Source organism: Corvus moneduloides, chromosome 14 (genome assembly GCF_009650955.1).
Source record: "Corvus moneduloides isolate bCorMon1 chromosome 14, bCorMon1.pri, whole genome shotgun sequence".
In the NCBI taxonomy this organism is placed as follows: domain Eukaryota; kingdom Metazoa; phylum Chordata; class Aves; order Passeriformes; family Corvidae; genus Corvus; species Corvus moneduloides.
The window spans coordinates 6,901,534-6,922,155 of NC_045489.1; the positions used below are offsets into that span (position 1 = coordinate 6,901,534).

General features: G+C 41.4%; 1 protein-coding gene and 1 long non-coding RNA gene across 10 annotated transcripts in view; one reads left to right on the top strand and one right to left on the bottom strand.

The window, feature by feature from the left end:
* Positions 1-3,900: 3,900 nt before the first annotated feature.
* Positions 3,901-5,794, bottom strand: LOC116451203. Its single transcript, XR_004243124.1, has 2 exons — positions 5,003-5,794; positions 3,901-4,225 (listed from the first exon to the last, which is right to left on the bottom strand). It is a non-coding gene; the product is annotated as an uncharacterized LOC116451203 (long non-coding RNA).
* Positions 5,795-5,804: 10 nt separating this feature from the next.
* MAP7D3 (MAP7 domain containing 3) overlaps positions 5,805-20,622 on the top strand; it is a 43,619-nt gene continuing 28,801 nt past the window's right edge. For 7 of the 9 annotated variants that reach the window (XM_032124380.1, XM_032124381.1, XM_032124383.1 and 4 more), the window contains exons 1-3: positions 5,805-5,928; positions 18,720-18,815; positions 19,640-19,720. In XM_032124380.1, the coding sequence (XP_031980271.1) occupies positions 5,850-5,928; positions 18,720-18,815; positions 19,640-19,720 (256 nt within the window). In that variant the 5' untranslated portion in view covers positions 5,805-5,849. The remainder of the gene's footprint in view (positions 5,929-18,719; positions 18,816-19,639; positions 19,721-20,622) is intronic. The other 2 variants (XM_032124388.1, XM_032124389.1) reach the window with 1 other exon arrangement.

The following is a 20,622-nucleotide window of genomic DNA, read 5'->3' on the forward strand; positions in this document are numbered from 1 at the left end:
CACATGGTGATAACATTAAATTGTTTGGTGTTAGAAGTAAGGATAAGGATTACCATATCAATATTTAGCTCATTGAAATCATATTACCTAGTGCCATTGACAGTAATCACATCAAAATTCTGGATAATTTCAAATGATTCAGTAATAATTACCAGACTGTGCTGTAGGCAAAGGGAGATGCTGGAATCTGAACAGCCAGTGCCGAATTTGTACAATGACTCAGTGTGATGGGATTCGTACCTTAAGAAAATTGACTGAGCTGATTCCCCTTAATCTTTCCTTTGGGGAATGTACCGCTCCAAATCAGATCAGGGTAGAAGGGAAACAAGTATGGAAATTATTTTTAAAATTATTCAGCTGTTCTACAGCTCCTGTAGCAAATCCAGGACCAGGTTTGGGCTCTTTGGGGTAGGGAGCAGCCTACTGTGGTCTGTATTTAGCCATTATTCCTGCAGGCTCCTAGGCCATGTGGCAACACAAATAAATAGCCAGTGATGGCACAGGCAGTGAGAACTTGAGCACAGAGCATCTCAGTTTGGTTGAACAGATGCAGCTTTGACACACACTGTTAGGCAGCCACTTTCACAAGAATTGGCGTAAGAGCTTAACTTTTATCATTTACTATTATTTGTTTACTGTCTTCAGTGTGCTCAACTTACCAGACACACCCATACACATACACTGTACAGCAACTGCCAACCTCAGAGAGAGATTATGTTTGATGGAAAGCCATCAGCTTTAATAATAGAATAAATAAATAGATACATAAACACTGAAAAGACAAGAGATGGTGAGAACAGACTTACTTAACCCTATTTTGACCCCTGCAAGAACTAAAATTTGTATGGGAATATCTTTTCTAAGACAACACATAGGTGTAATTCTATGAAGTGAGAACTGGTGGGCAGGCACAGAATGACAGATAGGAAAGGAGTGGATCTGTTTCCATACGTTACATGTGCATGTTCTTTCTCACTTAATTCCTTTCTATATAAGTTGGTCTCCTGCCCTTACTAAACTATTATACAGAAAGGATGATCTCGGATACAGAATTGGTGTCACGCACTGAAGCGTCAAACCCTTTCTGCCAGCCAACCAAGCAGCCACATGACCACCATGTCTTCCCTTGAACTCATTTATCTTTTGTCACTGCTTAGAACACTTCGTCTAATTTTAGAAGGCAGTTCTGCAACCCTTGCAGTGAATAACACTTGTTCTGGCCAATAGTCCCAAAATGCACAAGTAGGAGTGCTAGAATCACAGAAACACAGACAGCTGAGACATGAGGTCATGGGGTCCCTCTGATCAGACCTGTCTTTCTGGGCTGACGCTCACCCAGACACAGATCCCCAATTCCGGAGCTTTACTGCTTCCCCAACAATCTATCCCACTATTACTTCCCCACCCCTACCTGATAATGTTTTCCTTAAAATCAAATAATCTTCCCTGATTAAAATCATGTCAATCATCTTTTATTCTCTCTGCTTCAAACAGATTATCACCCTTCAGTTACCTCTTCTTTAGACTGAAAAAAATAATTCCAATTCCTTAACTTTCTTCCTTCATCCTCTCATTATTTCTTCTGACTTCCTCTAGGTGTTCCCCATCTGGCTTGTATCTTCTCAGGCAGCACCCCGAGAGTTATCCTGCTGATCTCCAGCACTGCTGATGAGCAGAGGGGGGCTGTGTGTGCCAGAGCCCACCCTTTGTCCCTGCTCTTGAGCACTTCCCTTTTCACACCACCAAGCAACTGTTGACTCATGCCCAGCTTGTGACATCCCAGATTATTTTCTGCTCTAGCTGCTATTTAGCAAGCTGTCCTCTGTCATGCCTTTCTGCACTGAATTGTTCTTGTCTAAATGTTTTACCTTGCATCAGTCCCTATTTACCCTCCTGGATTATATCTGTAACTTTCAGGATCATTTTGAATTCTATGCTTGTACTCTTACCATATTAGCAGTGCATACAAATGATAAAGGAATGCTTCCCATTCCGTCATCCAGGTAACTAATAAACATCCTGGGCCAAGGACAAACTAAAGGCTGGATTCTGTACCTTTTCTATTAGGCAATATTGTCTAATAACTTCATATCTAAGGAGTTATTCACCCAGATAAATACAAGTGAACTTGAGCCAGAGTTGAGAAATGAGGTCCTTAGGGTGTAACACCAAGGTTTGCAGGTATTTCTCCCATCAAGAGAGTAATAAACAAGAATGTGCAGTTAAAGCCCCTTTGGAAAGAAGATTGGGCAGCTACAGTAATTTTCATGCCACTGATTTTCTTTCCATCAGCCACAGAAGTTACATTCACCACAGGAAACCCACTATAATCTGTCACAATACAAGCTTTTGGACTTAAAACATTTGGAAATACTTGTTCATAATTTTTCAAAATCCTACACAGGGATATAAATATACAAATACATTTAATTTCCCTGGTTTCTTGTTTTAGCTCTTACTCAGCAAGACTCTGACATAAATAAAGTTGAATACACACAAACATTTTACTGTTAGATACTTCAATGACCAAAAGAATTAGGACCTGTAATCTCACAGAAAATCTGGGGGCAGTTTTCTTGAACTAGAATATAAAAACCATTACACCAGATTTCAGACTGAGTCCAGACAAGCACAACATCTAATACTGAGTAACACGGAATACTTTGGGAAACAGAGTAAGGAATAAATTAATAGGTGGGTGCTTCTTCCTCTGACACCCTCCCCAGATCTATCAGTGGCTTAGGTATTTTCTGAGCATTTCTTTTTGCATCTGGGTCATCACAAGTGCAAGCTTCTACCTGACTAATTTCAGCTACTATTATTCCAACTACTTTCACTATTCCTTAAACTGAAATGGATAGTATAACCCCCTGGAATCTCACACTACGTACAGTGCCAGGGCTCTGTCGATTCTGATCTCACAATGTTAATGTGCACCCATCAGTGGTTCGGCCTGAAACAGCTTTGAAAGATTTGTCAGAAACTATCACATGAAAACTAAAAGGACAGAAGAAATGACTGTAAAATTAAATTATTCATTTTTCCACAGGGACATGGAAAAAAGGACAGTCGCTAAAGGATTAGGATAAATCAGCTACTGCAATCAAATCTGCAAATGCTAAAAAATTGAAAGGCTATTGCAAGTGCTGCAGAAGCCATGCGAGGTCAAAATTTTAATGAAGTTCCACCAAAAATGCATAAGCAGTAATTACATGACTGAACTGAAAATCTGAGAAATGAGGTTTAAAAGGAAATAAGATGGATGTTACATTTGCAAATGCTGCAACATTACCTCAAACATTCCCAAACTGCTCATCAGAGAAAAAGATAACACATTTTCCACATTGGGTTAGATTTTCTTAGCTCAGTTCCTGTGTGCCTAAAGATAAAAGATATCCTTATCAAGCAGTATGTAGATACATGGAGAGCAGGGAGAGACAATGCCCCACTTCTACCTCAAGAGTCCTTTTATCTCTCATGTATTTTTATGGGCTTGGCCTTTTTATTTTAACTTTACAGCCTCCACTGCACCACCACAAACATCCTGAGTGTGCAACACTTGGTTTATTTCCCTTCCTGTAATTCATACCTTCTACTCTGAAGTTTTGCACATGCAGAATCTCAGGCGTGTCAAATTGCAAGCAGCGAGACTACTCACATATGTGTCTGTTGAGATGGAAAGAAAAGAAAATGCCATCTCATCTGAAAATGAATTTTAGTTGCCCATTCTGTTTGCAAGCATCCCCTCCAGTGTGATTGCTCCCATGCCAGTTGTCTCATCTTTCTCAGAGGAACAAAAATGTAAAAATAGACTCTGACCTCTTTTATTGCACAGTGTGTTAAAGAAATGGGAAAGTTAAGGAAAATAACTGTAACCTAATAAAAATTCAGAGGCACCTCAAAACGTTAATGAATATTTTATTATTACAGATATGGAAAGTACAGCCCCATAACTACACATTACTTTTGGGGCTTGCAAAACATAAAAATTACATTTTCAGGTAGTTTGACCATCTTTTCACACCACATCTACTATACTTCATGCTGTTGAGAATCAATACAAACCATTTTGGTGATATTTTCTGATAGTTGGTGATTAAAGGAAGATGGAAAAATACATGGATACAGAACAAGGAATCAAGAAACGTGGGCTGGGCTTTTTTGCCGTGCTGCTTTGTTCATGACATAACCAGAGACTTTGATTTCAATGACTCAGTCTTCTCATCTGTAAAATGAGGATAACATCTGAATGTCTCTCAGTGGAATGGTGAAATTTAATTTCAGGATGTGTATAAAGGACATGGAGTTTGCTAAGTGGCAAGGTGCTATTACCATACATTATAAACATAAACCTAGGAAATTTGGCATTGAATGTGTAGGGGTTTTTTCCCCTTTAGCTGCCCTTTTGTTTTAAATAGTACTACTAATAATTGACATTCTATTAACACTGAGAGGAAACAACAGACAAAGGATTCTCTACACACACATGTAGCCAACGTAACAAAAAAAAAAGAAACAAAGAACAGGGCAAGTCTGTGGTCTGAAGAGTCAAGTTAAAATGGAGCCCTGCTTGGAATATTTAGAAGGTTCCTTTTTTGTTCTCTTGAAATACTACCTCATCTTACTGCTTCTTTTTCTGCATTCATCACATTTATGGGATAATTTTTTGGCCCACTGGCAGGCAAACTTTCTGTTCATGATTGCAAAAGGAGTTTCCTGCGCAAGGCCCAAAGAGCCTGCCCTTTAGTATGGCCATGGACGCTACTTTACCCTCTCTGTTCTCAGAGCGTAAACTGAGAGGCAAAATGAGAAGAGATTATTCCTGAATTTATGGATAACCAACTAGAGCAGCATCTCTTCTTGAGAGCTCTCTATCAGAAGGCAACTCATCGTTGTTAATAACACATTGGTTTAGGTTGGAAAGGACCTTAAAGACCAACCAGTTCCAACCCCCATGCAGTGATGGGATGACATTTGCAGTGGTTGTGGGGACACAACTTACCCCTGAGGTATCTGCGGAGCTGTCCCATGCCCATCCGGCTCGGAGCTGGCCAGTGGTGCTGAGCTCCCCTCAGCACTGGCCCACGGGGAGCCATGATGGCTCCCGTGGGGCAGCCAATTCTGTCGGCCCCTTTGGCAGATGTTCATAGAATATTCAAAATATTCAACCCCATAACCACTAAACCAAAGGCGTATTAAAGAAGTTTATGGATCTGGCACTGGCTGATAATAGGTTAGTGGTTGCAGTGGCAGTGCTGAGTGGATGGCTGGACTTGATAATCTTGAAGGTCTCTTCCAACCTTGACAATTTCATGATTCTAAACCACATCACTCAGCACCAGATCCAAACACCTCTTAAACACCTCCAGGGATGGTGACTCCACCACCTCCCTGGGCAGACTGTTCCAATACCTGATCACCCGAACAGTGAATTTCTTCTATCTAATACCTAATCTGAATCTCTTGCTGTCGCCGTTTAAGGACGTTTCCTCTGGTCCTCTCCCTACAGACACGGCAGAAGAGACCGGCCCCACCTCACTACACCCTTCTGACAGGGAGTGATGAGGACCCCCTGAGTCTCCCGGAGCTCCCCCGGCTCCCTCAGCCGCTGCTCATCAGACTCGTTCCCCAGCCCTTGCAGGAGGCTCGCCGCCCTCGGGCGGACACGCTCCAGCATCCCCCATCCCTGTGGAAGCGCAGACCCAGGGCAGCGGCCGGCGCTCCCCGCGGCCGCCCCGGATGGACGCGGGAGCGCTCCCGGTGCCGGGCAGGGCGGGAGCGGGCGGAGCCTGCGCACTGCGCCCCGCGCCCCGCGGCCCGCCCGGCACTCCCGCGGCCCGGCGCTGAAGATGGCGGAGGGCGGTGCGGCGCCCCCGTCCTGCGCTTCCTCCTCCTCCTCCTCCTTGAAGGGGCTGCGGGAGCAGATGGGTGAGAGCGGGAAGGGAGGGGTAGCACGAGGGGTGTGTGTGTGTGGTGGGGGGGGTCCAGCGGCCCAAGGGCGCGGCTGGCGCCGGCTGTCCTTCCCCCCCCCCCGGCCCCCGCTGGACGTCCGGCCCCGTCCCGGGGCGGGGAGGGGGCACGGCGAGTGGAGGCCGCCGGGGCTGCCCGGCCCCAGCCCCGCTCCCCGGCCGCGCGGTCTGTCCTTTCCCGTAGCTCCGGGCGGTGATTGCTGGCTTGGGACCTCCCGCAGCTCGTGGGCAGCAGCAGAGGCGGCTGCGGGGAGGCTGCGTTACACGAACCGCCCGTTCTTCACCGGTTCTCGAACTTGTCGGTGTCTGCGGTTGCCCAGCCATGTGTCCGATCCCGGGTGCCGAAGGCAGAGACAGCCCCTAGCATTGATTTCTAATCAAAGATTTTATTTTTTACTTTTTTTTTTTACTGGTGTTATAAGAGGGCTAAAGAAGCTCTGCTTTGGTTTTGTCTTTGGCTGTGTTTATGTGCCTATTTATACTTAAGGTCCTTAATAATATATTCTGGAAGGAGTATTGTGCATGCACAATGTGTGTTTCCAGCATAATTTCATGGTACATCTCCACGCAAAAGCTTTGTGGATGAGCCATTAGAAAAGATAAACATTTTCTTATCCCAGTCACCAAAAAAAAAAAAGTAAAGAGAGTTGTGGTTTGATCTAAGCTAACTAATGAGGACTAGGTACAAACTACTCTGAGAGCCTCTTGCCTGATTGTTTTTCATGTATCTGTGTAATTACACAAAGAAGAGTGCTGGCAAAGGGTCCTGAATGCACAGCTCTCATCTGGCATTCTTCTTCAGTGTGTTGGGTGTCGGAAATATTATTTAATTACTTTTTGTTTCTTTTTCAAAATTAAGACAGTTTAGTGCTGCAGAAGGATAAAGATCTGCCCACAGATCTCACCTACACAGGCTGTGTCTCTTTTGGACCTTATTCTTCCTGCTAGAACAGCTGAATTTTATTTTGCATATTGGATGCACTTACATGGTGGCTCCTAAGTTTATAAACATGGGCCCCCATATTTACTGACAGCTGTCATGACCTAGATTTAGTCCCAAAATCAGAGAGGAAATGCTCCTTGGACCAGGTAGCTCTATCTTCAGATATGCACATGCTGTATTATGCACATCATGTTAAAAAAACACCCCCCCTCACTAGATCCTGTAAAGGCTACACCTTGAATTTTTTTCCCTGAGGGGGTAGAAGTCACTGAACCAGAATCTAAACTTCAGTGTACATAGAATGCATTTGTAGCAGTTATGTGCTCAAAGATAAACTCAGTGCTAATGTGCAGTGAATCAATGCTGTCTGTGAGCTCACAGGCCGCTGCAGCTCTGCTCCTGACTTCTTGTCAGCAGCACTCCCTGGAGAGAGCAAATGATGTTTAGAAATCATCCTTGCACTCCTGTGGTTGACAGTGGAATTTGCAAGATAATTTGCCACAGTATTTGCTGCTCTTTAGAGAAGTTGTGAGCAGCAACCAAGTCTGATAACTGCAGCTGTTTGGAGAAGGAAAAAAAAGACACCCAAAGGAACCTTGATGTTCAGTCCCACGCTGCCTTTGGCATGTTTGGGGAGGAATATAACTTCCTGCTTTTCTAAGCTCAGTTGGCTGCGTGGGGGGACTCCTCAGTTCCAAAATACCTGCTAACTAGAGGGCTTGGACCCAGTTTCTGCTGCTCTGTGGGCAGTTGTGTACTTTGCTGTCTTAATCAATCAAATATCTTTGTAAAATAAATAGTGTTGTGTGCCTTCAGTAATTTGTCAGTGAACTTCTGTCTGGGAATCTCACATTTAAAGACAATAAATAAAAAGAAAGAGCATCTTGCTGAGAAACCACAGCTCTTTCTGGCAGCCTGGCTAAGAAGTGTGTATACATACTGTTTGTATAGTCACCTTCTGCATAGGTTCCTTTGTGGGTCCTTATTAAAAGATGCTTCTGGGTTCTTGTTCTGTTCACTTCTGCTGTCTCTGACCAGCCTCTTGATACTGGTTTTATTTGTGGGTGATTGGTGCTTGTTAATTATTTTAGGCCTTGCACATGTAGAATTCCGTGGTGCCACTTGTAACTAACTTCCATACCAATTTGTTATATTTGGCAAGAAAAATATTCTCTTAAATTCATCTAGTATTGAGGTAAGGAAAAGGTGTTTCTCCTTCTTTGACTATCAGCTGTGATTAGAATTCTGCAGACCAACTCACGCCTGCAGTGCCAGTTCTACAGTTCCTTTGTAATCATTTTCTGCCCTGACATACTTGTCCTATCTTACTTCCTTTATGTGGATGACAAAAAGTGGAATTTGCTACTACAACTAGAAGGCAGTTAAGGTTTCTAAACATAACTTAACATTAGGAATAAATTGTAGGTGTACACTGAACCAGCAGTGCGTAGATGGCAGTTGCTTACCCCATTTTTGTTATCCATGCTTGCTGCAGTCATCCCTCAGGGATGAAGAGGAATTTTTGATCCTATTCTAATGCCATAAGTACTGCTGAGCTTGTTAAGATGTGAGAAGAGGGGAATAGTCGGGTACTTGTGGTTTATCCAGTAAGTGAGGTTTTCCTTGAGTGGCATGGGTAATCAGAGGAAAAATACCTATAATTTAAGCTGCTGTAGTCTACATTTGTTGTCTTCATTTTCACTGGAATACTGAAAACCCCTGTCTTCTGTAGTATGGGTGATAGAGAATGTTGGAGCTTTTTTTACCAGAGCTTGGTAATCCTGTGCCGAGATTTCCACTCATGTATTGAATTTCTGTTGTGAAGGTTGTTCAGAACAGTGTATTTAAATGCTGTTCATATATATTTTCCTTTCCAAGATCTGCATGATCTTTTGAGAAACCTGTCTCAGGTTTGGGAAAAAAATAAAGTGCCTTTTTCAACAAATCAAGCTGCAGGCATAAATTCCATGACCTGCAGGTTCCAGTTTGGTTGGAAGTTTTCTAATAAAACAATAGCTTCATTTCATGTAATCAGTTTTTTCTCCCTGTGTAAGTGACACTGTCTGGCTTTGTCCATCTTGCCCAGACCACAGTTCTTAGCAGCAGCTTTAACAAGTGCACGTACACAGAATTGGCATGAAAAGAAGGATGGATGGATAACTAATAGTGCAACTTCATTGCTCAAGCAAGTAGTCAGGAACGTGCACAGATTTGTCTGGTCTCTAGGTAACACGTTTTATAACTTAAGAACACAAGCCTGTACCAACACCTGTAGGAGTACTAGAGAACTCTTGGGTACAGTTTTGGTCCCACAACAGAAGATGGTGAGTGCTGTCTAGAGGAAATTATTTGGGATCCAGATGCATCTGTCAGTCAGACAATTGATGAATTGACCTGTGCATCAGAGCTGCTTGCTGGAAGAGAGAAAGATTTTACTGCTGAATTTGGATCCTTGAAAGCCTTTGGGATTTGCAGTGTGGTTGTCAGTAGAGGTGAGCTTCACATCTTGCCTGGGAAGCTGCAAGACAAGGAAACCATTCCTTGCCAGGTCTCTCACAACGTGGGAGTGCTACATTAAAAGCATTTTGAGCATTCAGTTGTTGTCTTACTTGGGGATGTTTGAATGAATGGCTTGGCAACAAACTCTATCTGTGGAGCAAAGGCAGCCCATGACTGGAGCATTCAGCTGATGGTCGCTGGGGCTGGCTTCAATTTCTTGTTTTGTCAAATTCCTCAGAATCTTGGAGAAAGTTTTAAGGGTTTTCTGTGCTTCATCTTTTTTCCCTGCATGAAAGTGGTAACACTGCTTTGCAGAGTGCCAAGACGATAAACGCAAAGAACTGCACAGAAATTGGATTTCATGTAGATCTCAGTGGTGAGAGAACATTCCCAAATCAGCCTGAGAACTTAATGTAATTGTGATGGCTATAAGCCTTAATTTAATTTTCTTCTTGTTCATGGAAATAGAATCATACAGGGTAGGGATAATTTCATGCTGATTCATAACGATGAATGGTATGTATTTAGGTGCTTAGCATTCTGAAGATTACTTCTGTTGTAAGTGGTTTGTAGAAGGTTTTATTCAAATTTAAAACCTTAAATTCTTAAGATTTCTCCAAATGCATTCAGGAGAGATATCTTCCTTGCTCTAAGGAGAAAAAAGCAAACAAACAAAAAACCCACCCAAACCATGTGCATATACAGCATATTTTTTTCAGTTTCTTATGTAGAGCGTTCCGTTGTCTACATATTTCTTCATGCGTTAAAATTGCAAAATATAAATTTGGCTTCCATGCTTCAATTCAGATGAAACTATTTAGCAAATAATGACTTGCAAGGGTCATAACTCCAACGGTGAGAGCCCAGAGATGCTGTGGCTTACGCTGTCCCTAACTGTGCATAGTCTTAAAGGCTGCTGCTTCTTCATACACTTGGGTTTTTCAAAAAGGAAGCAGAGGAATATTTAACGTACTGATACACTGTTATTGTCAGTTTTTAAAGGTGATAAGAGAGTAAAGAAGGGTTAGTATGGTTTACTATAAGATAAATGGAAGAAATAATCTAGGTTAGTCATAATAATAGGGGTATCAAAAACTGCTGGTTGTCTTTAAATTTGATTAAATAATTGGAGATGCTTGCAGTCCTCTTGTGGGAGGACACCCTGAAAAATAAAATTCTGAGCATGCAATTTTAATGACTTCTGGGAATATGACTTAATCAGATTACTTGTGATATTCTAAAATCAAACTGGGACTGCAAAATTCTTGTCTGCCACAAATAAATTAGTGCCATTTAGCTTCCAATTATGCAGCTTACAACCAGGTTAATCTTAACTGATGAAATGCTTTCAGTGTGTTTGCATATGCCTGTCCAATAATTAAAACCTTTCTAGATGCTGGTGATTAAGGTTTTTGGAGTGTGGGGTTCATGGAAGAAAAAAATGTTGCTCAGAATTGGTTTTGCTCGAAAGAGACAGAAACCACTGCTGTGCTGCATAATGCCTGTGCATAAAGGGACACAAGTGTTTGCTTTTAAGGAAGGCTGACCTAGTTGCTTGACATTTGTTTTCATCTAAATTATTTTTATATTCCAGTGAATTTAGAACTTCTGCTTTCTAGGTGAAGGATCCGCAGCTAATGTTGCCTTTGAAGAAAACAGTTACCACTGGCCATGCTCAGAATACCTCTCTCTTTTCTCATGGTATTTTTTGCCTTCATAATTCACAGGGAACTTCTAAAATACTCTTTTATAAGTGCTTAACTGACTTAATTTACAGACACTCTCTGTTGTTTAAATGCACTGACCTGAATCTTGGGAGTGAACATAGATATTGTAGTGGCTCGTTCTCTGGGCAAGTGTTTCAAAGCTTCCAAGTGTTAAAATTCCTCACCCAAGTCCAAGAAGGCTTGGCTACAAGAACATAGAAATACTGTAGGGATCTTTATACTTAAAAAACATCATTTAATAGAACACATTTATTAATTTCAAAGCTTATCCTCTGCTTAATTTTGCCAAGAGAATTTCTTAGAGGAACATTTTTGCAGCACAGTGTTGATCAATAATACGTAAGTTGTGTTCTGGATGTTAAAGCCAAGGACAGTCATCTCCAATGACCAGATCAGTGAGTGTCACGTTACTCACTTTCAGATTTCTTTAACAGACTTTCTGCCGCTGGGTAATGAATTAAGAAAAAAATATAGTCTCTTTATTGGTCTCTTTAGCTCTGTTTCCTGCTTGCTTTTTTTACACCCATTTGCCACTTTTCACTTATCCTTCAAGCTCTTCGGGGCAGGGGCTGATTCATGGTTACTTTGCTGGGGTCTTACATTGCATGTAGTGGAATGTCTCAGAGCCTTCGTTTTTTAATTAGCTGGGTGAACTGTACAGCTTTAAGAAAATTTGCAATTTATTTCCTTTAACATTTTGCACCCCCCTGTTCTGCTTTAGACGGAGAGTTTGCTACATTAAACACACTGTGGACCTGTCAGTGTCCTGCAGCACTTTCCTCTATGGAGTGATTCGATTTGAAACTGGTCTGTTGGGGGTAAATGCCAACACCAGTCTCTCTTCTTCTGAATCACAACGTTTGAACGAGGTCTAAATTTTCCATAAGAAATTCCTTAAGTATAAAAGGCAAAAGCTGTAGTTTTCACTGCCGTCTTGCAAAGGAGCTGCTATCCTTCCATCTAAAGAAGCTCAAAATAGTGTTTTCACAGGGTTTTTTCTTAAGTCCATTGTGACTCAAAGTACTAGGCTGTGTTCTGGGCTGGCATTGTTTGGGCTGCGTGAATTAAACAATAGCCGCAGCCTGCAAACAAGAGAACAAAAGCGTTTTCAAGGCCACGCTTCTAGCAAGTGAAAACCGTTCAGGAAAGAGGGAAGTGGAGAGAAGTTAGCTATTGCCAGTGTTATAGGTAGTGCAGTGAAGAGAAAGAAACAATACAATGAAAAAAACAGATGTGAAATAAGAGAACAAGAGTTTGTCTTGAAGTTACTTTTTTCCATGGCTGTGCAGGAGTGTGAAGAGGAGTCAGTGTTAGGCAGCCTCCAGAGTTGGAGGAGTAAAGCAGAGAGCTGATTTCTGTCTAGCTTTTGCCAATGCTTGAGCTAGAATTCCTGTGGGAACTGCACTGCTCAGAGGAGGTTAAAGTGGAACTGCTCTGGCATCTGTGAAGGCAGTCCAGCACTGAGGGACAACATATGTACTCCTGAGGCACTGGACAGTCATTTTAAAGAGAGAAGATTATCTGTACAGCAGACTGGTTACTGATAATCTTCCCCTCTGTGTTTAAAACTCCACCATTTTACCTTGTGGGTTCCTTCTGTAGCTGTTAAACCTGTGTCTGATTTTGTCCGGTTGGGAGTGTTAAATCTGTATACACCTATACGTAAGCATTTATGTCACATAACTAGTAAATTTCACAATGAATCCACTTGAAATTATGCAAATGCATATTCATTGCATAGACTGCTTTCATTTTAGTCCTGTGTATTAGGATACTTTGGAATTTCCAGTATGCAGAAACAGGTAAATATTTCTGCTAAACTTGAGAAGGTTCACAAGGGTCTTTGTGAGAGTAGAGTTTCTGCTGTCATTCCATTTAATTTCTTTCAAGAGATGAATAATAATATGCCTTATAAAGAACCTCAAATTGTGGAAGCCAGGTGTCTTTTCCAGAGAAGGGGGTAGATTTAGCTTGTGAGCCCTGTGTGGACCGTGCTTCTTACCTTATGATGGCTTCTGCAAGAGTTGGTGACATCTTTGTTCTTTCTGAGCATTGTGCTGGCAGTTGCTTTTCCCATTAAGTAGCAAGAAGCATAATTCGTGGCTGAGCAGTGTAAGCGAGGTTAAAATAAGAGAATACAGTGTCAGTGGGAGTCAGTGAGACTCCACAGATATGTTTTCAGTACTGTTTGGACTACTGAAGGTAGTAAGAATGGTACTCATCTGATGTGGCTGTTGGGCAATGGTGTAGCGTCTCTGACTGTAGAAAGTTTCTGGAGATGGCTGCCGATTCTGTTAAGGACAGATTCCAATGCCTTGGTCTGTGCTTGTATGACATTCAAGTTTGGTTTAGATTATGTGCTTCCGCTAGGGCAAAGTATACAGAGATCAATGCAAAAATTAACTAGCAATCTTCCTAGTGCCTTTCTCCTCATGCCCTAGGCTGAATGAGTATCATAATGTGTCTTTGAGATTGCTTCAGATATATCTTTGCAGGTTTCCTTGTAAGAAATAAGTAATTTTGTTAATTACGTGATTTTTTTTTTTAAAAATATTTCTAGCTCTTAATCTGAATGTGGATGTTTAAAGATGAGTAAAAATACAAGTTCTTGCAAATATGTCTCAACTACTTGTGGAGCTGCTGATTCATGTACTGCAAAGGAATGTTTGTGGTGGGTTTTCCAGTGGGATCAAAACTTGTGATGAGCTGAAGAAATCACCCTGAACTGCCTTGAACTTTGGGAGCAAAACCAGATCGTTGTACAGAATTAGCTGCAGAAATGGTCTTAAAGGGAGGAAAGCACATAAAGGGAGTAAAATAGGTAGACCATGTAGGGAATAGATATAGGACAAAGTTTGCAAATAGAGTCTGGGATAGGGATAAGACAACGGGAAGCTCTTCTAGCCTGCTGAAGCCAAGAGTGTGCACTGCTTTCTGGATATCTGTGTGCTTCCCATCTGGTGGCTGCCCAGACAAAACAGGAGAACCATCTGCCTTCCAGCTGGTCCGTCAGGAGGAGCCTACTGGGAAGCTCACGTGTTTGTTTGTGGAGCCTGTCAGTCCTTGCAGCCCAGAGATGGGATGTGAGGATCAACAGGGACAGACAGAAAAGGGGAGAACAGGAAGAAGAGGAAGGCACACAGAGAGGGCTTTCTCTTCATTGTTAGAAATTTTCTGTGTTGTCCACTTGTTTGTGTGAAGGTGCATCCTTCCTCTGGTGTCATCTGAACAAGGAGTCGTGGTGTAAAAACCAATACCGAATTTTTCTTAAAGCTTCAAACATATGATCTTGCATCCATTTATCTTAACCTGTGTTAATTAACGAGTGGAAATCAGCTTAAAAGGCAGTGCACAGAAATCTCAAACTTGAATGCTGACTTTCCTCATCTTTCCTGAAAGGATGTTCAAAAATTATGAAAAGGATCTGAACACTTACTGACAAACAGTAGCTTCCTGTAATGGAGCAAGAGAAAAAGGCAGTCTTGCAGATTTGGCACAGTTTGCTATAAAATCAGAGATACTTTGCTGGAAAGTTCACTTTTGGTTCATGGATTGCTTATTGGCTTCTTGTTACCTGCTTTAAACTTTTATGGAAACACTTAGATTCATAACAATGCTTAACATTCAGGAGACCTTCTAACCCCCCCTATTTCAGAGGCTTAGTCTGGGATTTTTTTGTTTGCTTTGCATAGCGAGTCGTTAAATCATAAGGAGCAGAAGGATTGCTGTAAAAGTCAGCACATTCTGCTCTCCTTTGTAGTTCTGCAAGGGAAGAGAAGAACAAGTGGAGCAGCGTCCGGTCGTCACATGGACACTGGGAGAGGCGATGGGATGGAGCCCTGAACCTCGCTGGGTAAAGGGATGGAGCCACTTCAGTCCCTAATGAGGTTTTCTAAGAACAGCAGCAGGTCCTTTGCCAGTCTTGGCAGGGGCCAAGGGTATTAGCTGTGTGCAGGGGTTGAAATAGAAATCAAGGTTTATTTTTAGCACTGGTCTCTTCAGGGCATATTGGAAATCTGATCAGGGAAGGGAAGTACCGTCATGCTCAGTGTGAGGGAGGCACCTCAGCACCTGCACTGTCAGTGGATCGTGAGCTGGAGATGAAATTGGGAGAGTTGGATTTTTCTAGAACGTCACCTCTTGGTGTTTCTGTGGGTTTGGTTTATCTCTGATTTGCTTGGCCAGACCTGTGGTGCTAAACAGTGATGAGGGCACAGAAGGGAAACTGCTTCCCAAATTACCTGATCATGTTATGTTTTAAATAGCTCTATTTTATTATGCATGTATGCAGATACTATTATTTGCCTCATGCATGGCTTATATTCTGTTAATTTTACCCAGAGCATTTAAAGGTAGACTACTGTAAAATAAACACACACTTTATGCTGATCACAAAGTATTGTTGTGAAAGACTACTGTGGGAGGGCCAGCAGAATAGAAATGAGATTTAATTTGACTCTAAGAGAACTTTTCTTCTCCAGGGAGTTTGCTGAATATGTCCATGAAGGCACGTCCCCAGTAATGCAACTTGTGACACGGGTTCTAGTGAAACAGTTGTTAACTGGTTTCCTGTTCTGGGGTATCCTGATTCATTGCAGAGGTATTAGGCTTATTCTACAGAGTTGTATTTTGTGGAAAATTCTTTTCAATGAAGCTTCGCTCCATAGCAGACTGCTACATTCATTATGGAAAACTAGGCAAAGAAATTGTAGGTATATGTGCCAAAAAACATTTAAATGTATTAATTATTAAGTTTTCTTTTATCATATTAAAGCAAAATAAGATACATATTTTTTAAAGATTGCATAGTGCAACAATATGCAATGCATTTTCTTTTACTGTAGTAAAGTGTGGACTTTGAAAATCACAGTTTTGTATTGTAAATTTATCATGAAATTGTCAAGGGCTGTAAAACCTGTCTGTTGACCAGGGACTTGGTGAAATTGAGCTCACGTATCTCAGAGGTATATCTAATGTGATGTCTGTTCCCCTTTTATTAATCTTCTCTTAAGATCCCCAGTTCACCTTTAATTCTGGCTTTCTGTTGGTTAAATGGATCACATCCATGTGACACAAAGACACATGCCTTGTGCTTCAAATCTGCAACTTTCAAATTTGTAAGCACATTGTTTCTATGCAAATAATGAAGCATTGAAGGAGTGAATATAAAGTATTTTATCTGACATACAAAAAACCTTGATGTGCAAAGTCCTCTGGCTGGGTATTTCTAGACTTTTTTCACCTCTGTGTCCTCTGCAAGCTGGACTCTTTCTGTAACCCACTTTCCTGTCTTACAGAACCTCAAGTAATCTTTTTCAACCTTAATTAATTAAGATAAACTGACTAATTGCTTTGCAGATGTGACACATTTTTAAATCAGTGCCTTCTAATCATGAATATTATTTCAACTGTATGTTTATTTTTGATTGAGTAAATAAATACATAATCCTCCAAATCCATTATGGCTGGTTTGTTCAGCAAGATTTTTAATAGTAAAATACTTCTGCAAGTAAAATAAAATTAATGTTCTACCTGTTTAGTTGCAGGTTGTTTCTTACTATAACTTAGATACGGAAATTTGGATATTTAAACTTTGAGAGTTGACGCAAAATTCCAGTGTTGGTCTTAACTGAAGCTGGTGTAGGTGCAGAGTGAATTTGTTCTGGTGGGATTATTTCCTGTCTGGATTGAGTTGGCTCAGGCTGCCTGGGCACCTCTGTCTCCTCCCTTGAGAAAAGATGTACCTGGATTTCTGTATTTGTCTGAAATGTAAGTGGTATTTGAAGAAGCTTATATTCCTTCAGCCTTTGTGATGTATGAAGGTGTCATTGGACATGAATGCCCTGGCTGTACATTTCTGCTCTCAGAACACCTGCTGTGGGCTGCTTTTCCTCTGGCTATTTCCACTTCTACTTGTGTTAGAATAGATAATTCTGTTGTTCTCCACTTGGTGTTTTTTTGGGCTGGATTCCCATCCATGTGACATGCAACAGTGTACAAAAATCAGATTTTTGTCTGACTTTTGATTTAGGTAGTGAAATTACAGTGAACCCTTTTTAAGCTGTTTTTTTTGCCAGTTGGTAATCTCATCATGTCTGGTATCTGGTCTCTGACTTGTTTGAAAAGAGCCTCAGAGATGGATGGGATGGGGTTGAGGAAGAGTTTTGTTTGCTGCTGCAGTGAAAAATTAATTCAAGACTTGGCAGCAGCTGCGGGTGACAATTTAGAGTTGCTGAATAAGTATTGTAATCAGCATTTATCACTGACATCACATGGGATTAAACACTTTGAGGTGATTCTTCTTGGGCACAGCCTTAGGGAGGGTTATTACCATGACACAACTAGTTGTCATGGCAATGCATGGAGAAGAGGGAGACTCTTCCTTCCCCTTTTGCATTCTGCGCTACTCTTGTTAAAGGGAAGTCAGATCGTTGGCAAAGTTGCAGTCTTCTTTTTTAAAATATAACAGCAAATTGTACTATTGGTCTTTCATGTTCTGGTTGAGATCACAGCACATTACATGTTCCTTTTGTGGATTTGCCTTTTCTGTGTAAAACTGTCCTCAGCTTTCTCATGTTTGGGTGGTTGTGTGGTGTGTTCCCTTGCTTCCCCTGAAGCTGGGCTTTTCCAAGGAGCCCAGTTGAGCTCCCAGAGTCTGCCAGCCAAGGTGAGAACAAGATGGCAGTGTGTGAGGATGCTTCTGTTTGAGCTGTGCAGGGCACTGAGGTAATGCTGTCTAAAAGGTTGCCCTGCCTGCTTTCCCTGTAACACTTTACCTTCATGCCCTGCAAGGTGATTAGAGAAAGTTGATACCAAAACAAAGAAAATATGGGGAAAATGATACAGTAAATTAGTCTCCCTGACTTGTTAATGGGTTTTATTTACTGAAATTACTATTGGTAGCATTTCTTTTCTGTGTGATTATCTGTGAGTCGTAACCCTGCATTTTGCTGAAGTCACCTTGGTGAAGCTCAGATAAGGTGAATGGGTCTCTGCACAAATGCTCAAATCACTGTTTTGGAGTCTAATTTATAATTAAAATTTATTTTTGAAGATCCAGTTTGCAGAAGTATGTTGTAAGCATCCCTTAATGGTTTACTTTATGCAGCTAATCCCCTTTCTGTTTCATGTCATGAAGTAATGAACCTCATAAACCTCTCTCTGCTTGGGTCTCATCAAAATGTGATTCTACCAGTGCTAATGGACTATTACATACATGTGTCCAGCCCACAAATGCTCATGTGGTAGCAAAGAGTTTTTATTATTAGGGGTAAGTCAGACAAATAACTTCGCAAAATAATGGGGTTTGTCTTAGAAGAGTTATTAAATAAGTTTGATCCTGGAAACTCTATAGTCTTAAAACATAAGGTTTGGTAAATGTTGTTCTTACAACAAAAAGCTATGCTAGGTCTCAACTCTCATTTGACAAATTTTTCCCTACAAGTTGAGCAGCCTCCAGTTACTTATTTAATAAAAGCGTCAGCAACCTCAAACAGAATTTTATGTATTTATTTCAGATCTTTATTTCTTCAGTTCAGCTCTACAGAGATTTTCTTAATGTGGAATGATTCTTTCTCACAGTTGCTGCAGCCCAAGCCATAGCAGAAGAAAGAAGAAGCCAAAGTGGCATTAGCCCTCTTGCAGTCCAGACCTCAATAAAGACAGCAACTAAACCAGGTATAATTAGAGGTCATTGCTCTTAATGAAGTGCTGGATTCACAAGGGAGAGTTAGTAGGGATTGAAGAGAACATATCTAAAGAGAAGTTTGGTGCTCCTAAAGAGAAGTTTGGTGCTCTTTCTTCAGGGGGCATCAGAGCACAGAGCCACCTGGTAGATGGTTTGTAGGTCTGATTTTGATGACAGATTTCTGCTTTTGACTGGCTCAGATTTCAGTTGAAGTTGCCTGTCTTGTAAGCGAGGCATGATAGCAAAGATAAATGATTTGTGCTCTGGGCAAGTTACCAGCTCCCTTCTTGCTGAAATTCAAGTTTTTGTACCTGCAAAGACTGCTTAAGTCTTGGTTCTGCTTAGTCTGCAAATGAGCTGTCCTGCAGTGCTCTGAATTTGCATGGCAGGTGAACTATCTGTTCCCAGATGACTTTTTGCTAAATTCCTGCCATTCTTGTTCATGGGAGTTAATATGTACAAAACTGAGGATCAGAGCTGAATTTGGAATAGGGTATGTTCTCACACGTCTGACTTCTTAGGCTTTCTTTTGACTGTACTTATTGAGCCTTTAATATGGTGTCTGCTTTCTCTTGCACCTATTAAAAATAGTGTTGTGAGGGAATGGAGAGGGGGGAAAAAGAGGATGTTCAGCTTTCTATGAATTTTTCAGATGGTATCTTTAATCTCTGTATAGAGTGTGCAGTGATTTGGTGGTGTGTGCCTCTCTCATGAAGTTTCATTCTCCTTTTGATAGTAAAGACTTGACTTTTTATTTAAATTTGAATGTTGAAAATCATTGACAATTATGTGTCTTAAATTTTTGTTTTGACAGTGATAGACGGTTCCATGCTAAGAACAGAAGAAAGGCAAAGACTGGCCAGGGAGCGTAGAGAAGAGCGGGAAAAGCAGCATGGTATTTTCATGTTTCACTTGAAATACAATATTCTAAAATGTTTGTGTTAAAGGAATTACTATCCCCCCCCTACCCATGTTCTTTTTGTCACTTTTTGTCACCGTGCTGGGGACAAGAGACAAGGTCTGTTCTTGGTCTTGCATCAGTGTCCATCTGTGAACCTGAATGAAGAAGTTTTTGGTTTCAGAGGAAAACAACTGTAGAGAGTTTTAGCTTGTTGAAGCTCTGTGTCACTTCTGACCTTCCATTTCTTAGTGACCACCCAGCAAATTTAGCCAATTCCTTATTGAAAGCCTTAACAAAAACGCTTTGGAAAATAAAACTTACAGCTTAGAACTGCTTCCTATAGCTCTGAAGACTGAGGGTTGGAGAATGCTGATTCAGAGGAAACCAAAAAAGATTTAGCTACTTGAATGGCTTGTTTGGCTTGAACACTGCTTCCCTTGTTTCCCAGCATACTGAAATGACTCCTGCATTGAAGTGTCAGCAGTATACACTTTATCTTAGCCTGGAATCTGAGACTAGAGAACAGCAGAAAACTCTTGCCCAGCTTTATGCTGTTTGTGATGTGAATCAGTGCATGTGTGTGTAGCAGGAGATGAAAGGGTCACAGTGTGCCCTGCAGTCCTGGGTCTTGGGCTGCCAGTTTGTGAGGAGAGTTGTCTCTCTGAGCTGTGTGTTTGTTTCTTAACATAAAAGCAAAGGCCCACAACAACAGGAATTGTGTTACCCTAATACGGGAACAGGGTAGTGTTATGATGCATATAAAATTCACAAATATTTTGGGGCCCTACGTGTAGATGCTGCCTGTGCACTGTTTGTGTAATTGTCTGGTCTCTTGGTTCATTTCATCTGTCTGGCCATGGAAAACACCCTGTGCATTTACCCACTAGCTTTGTGTC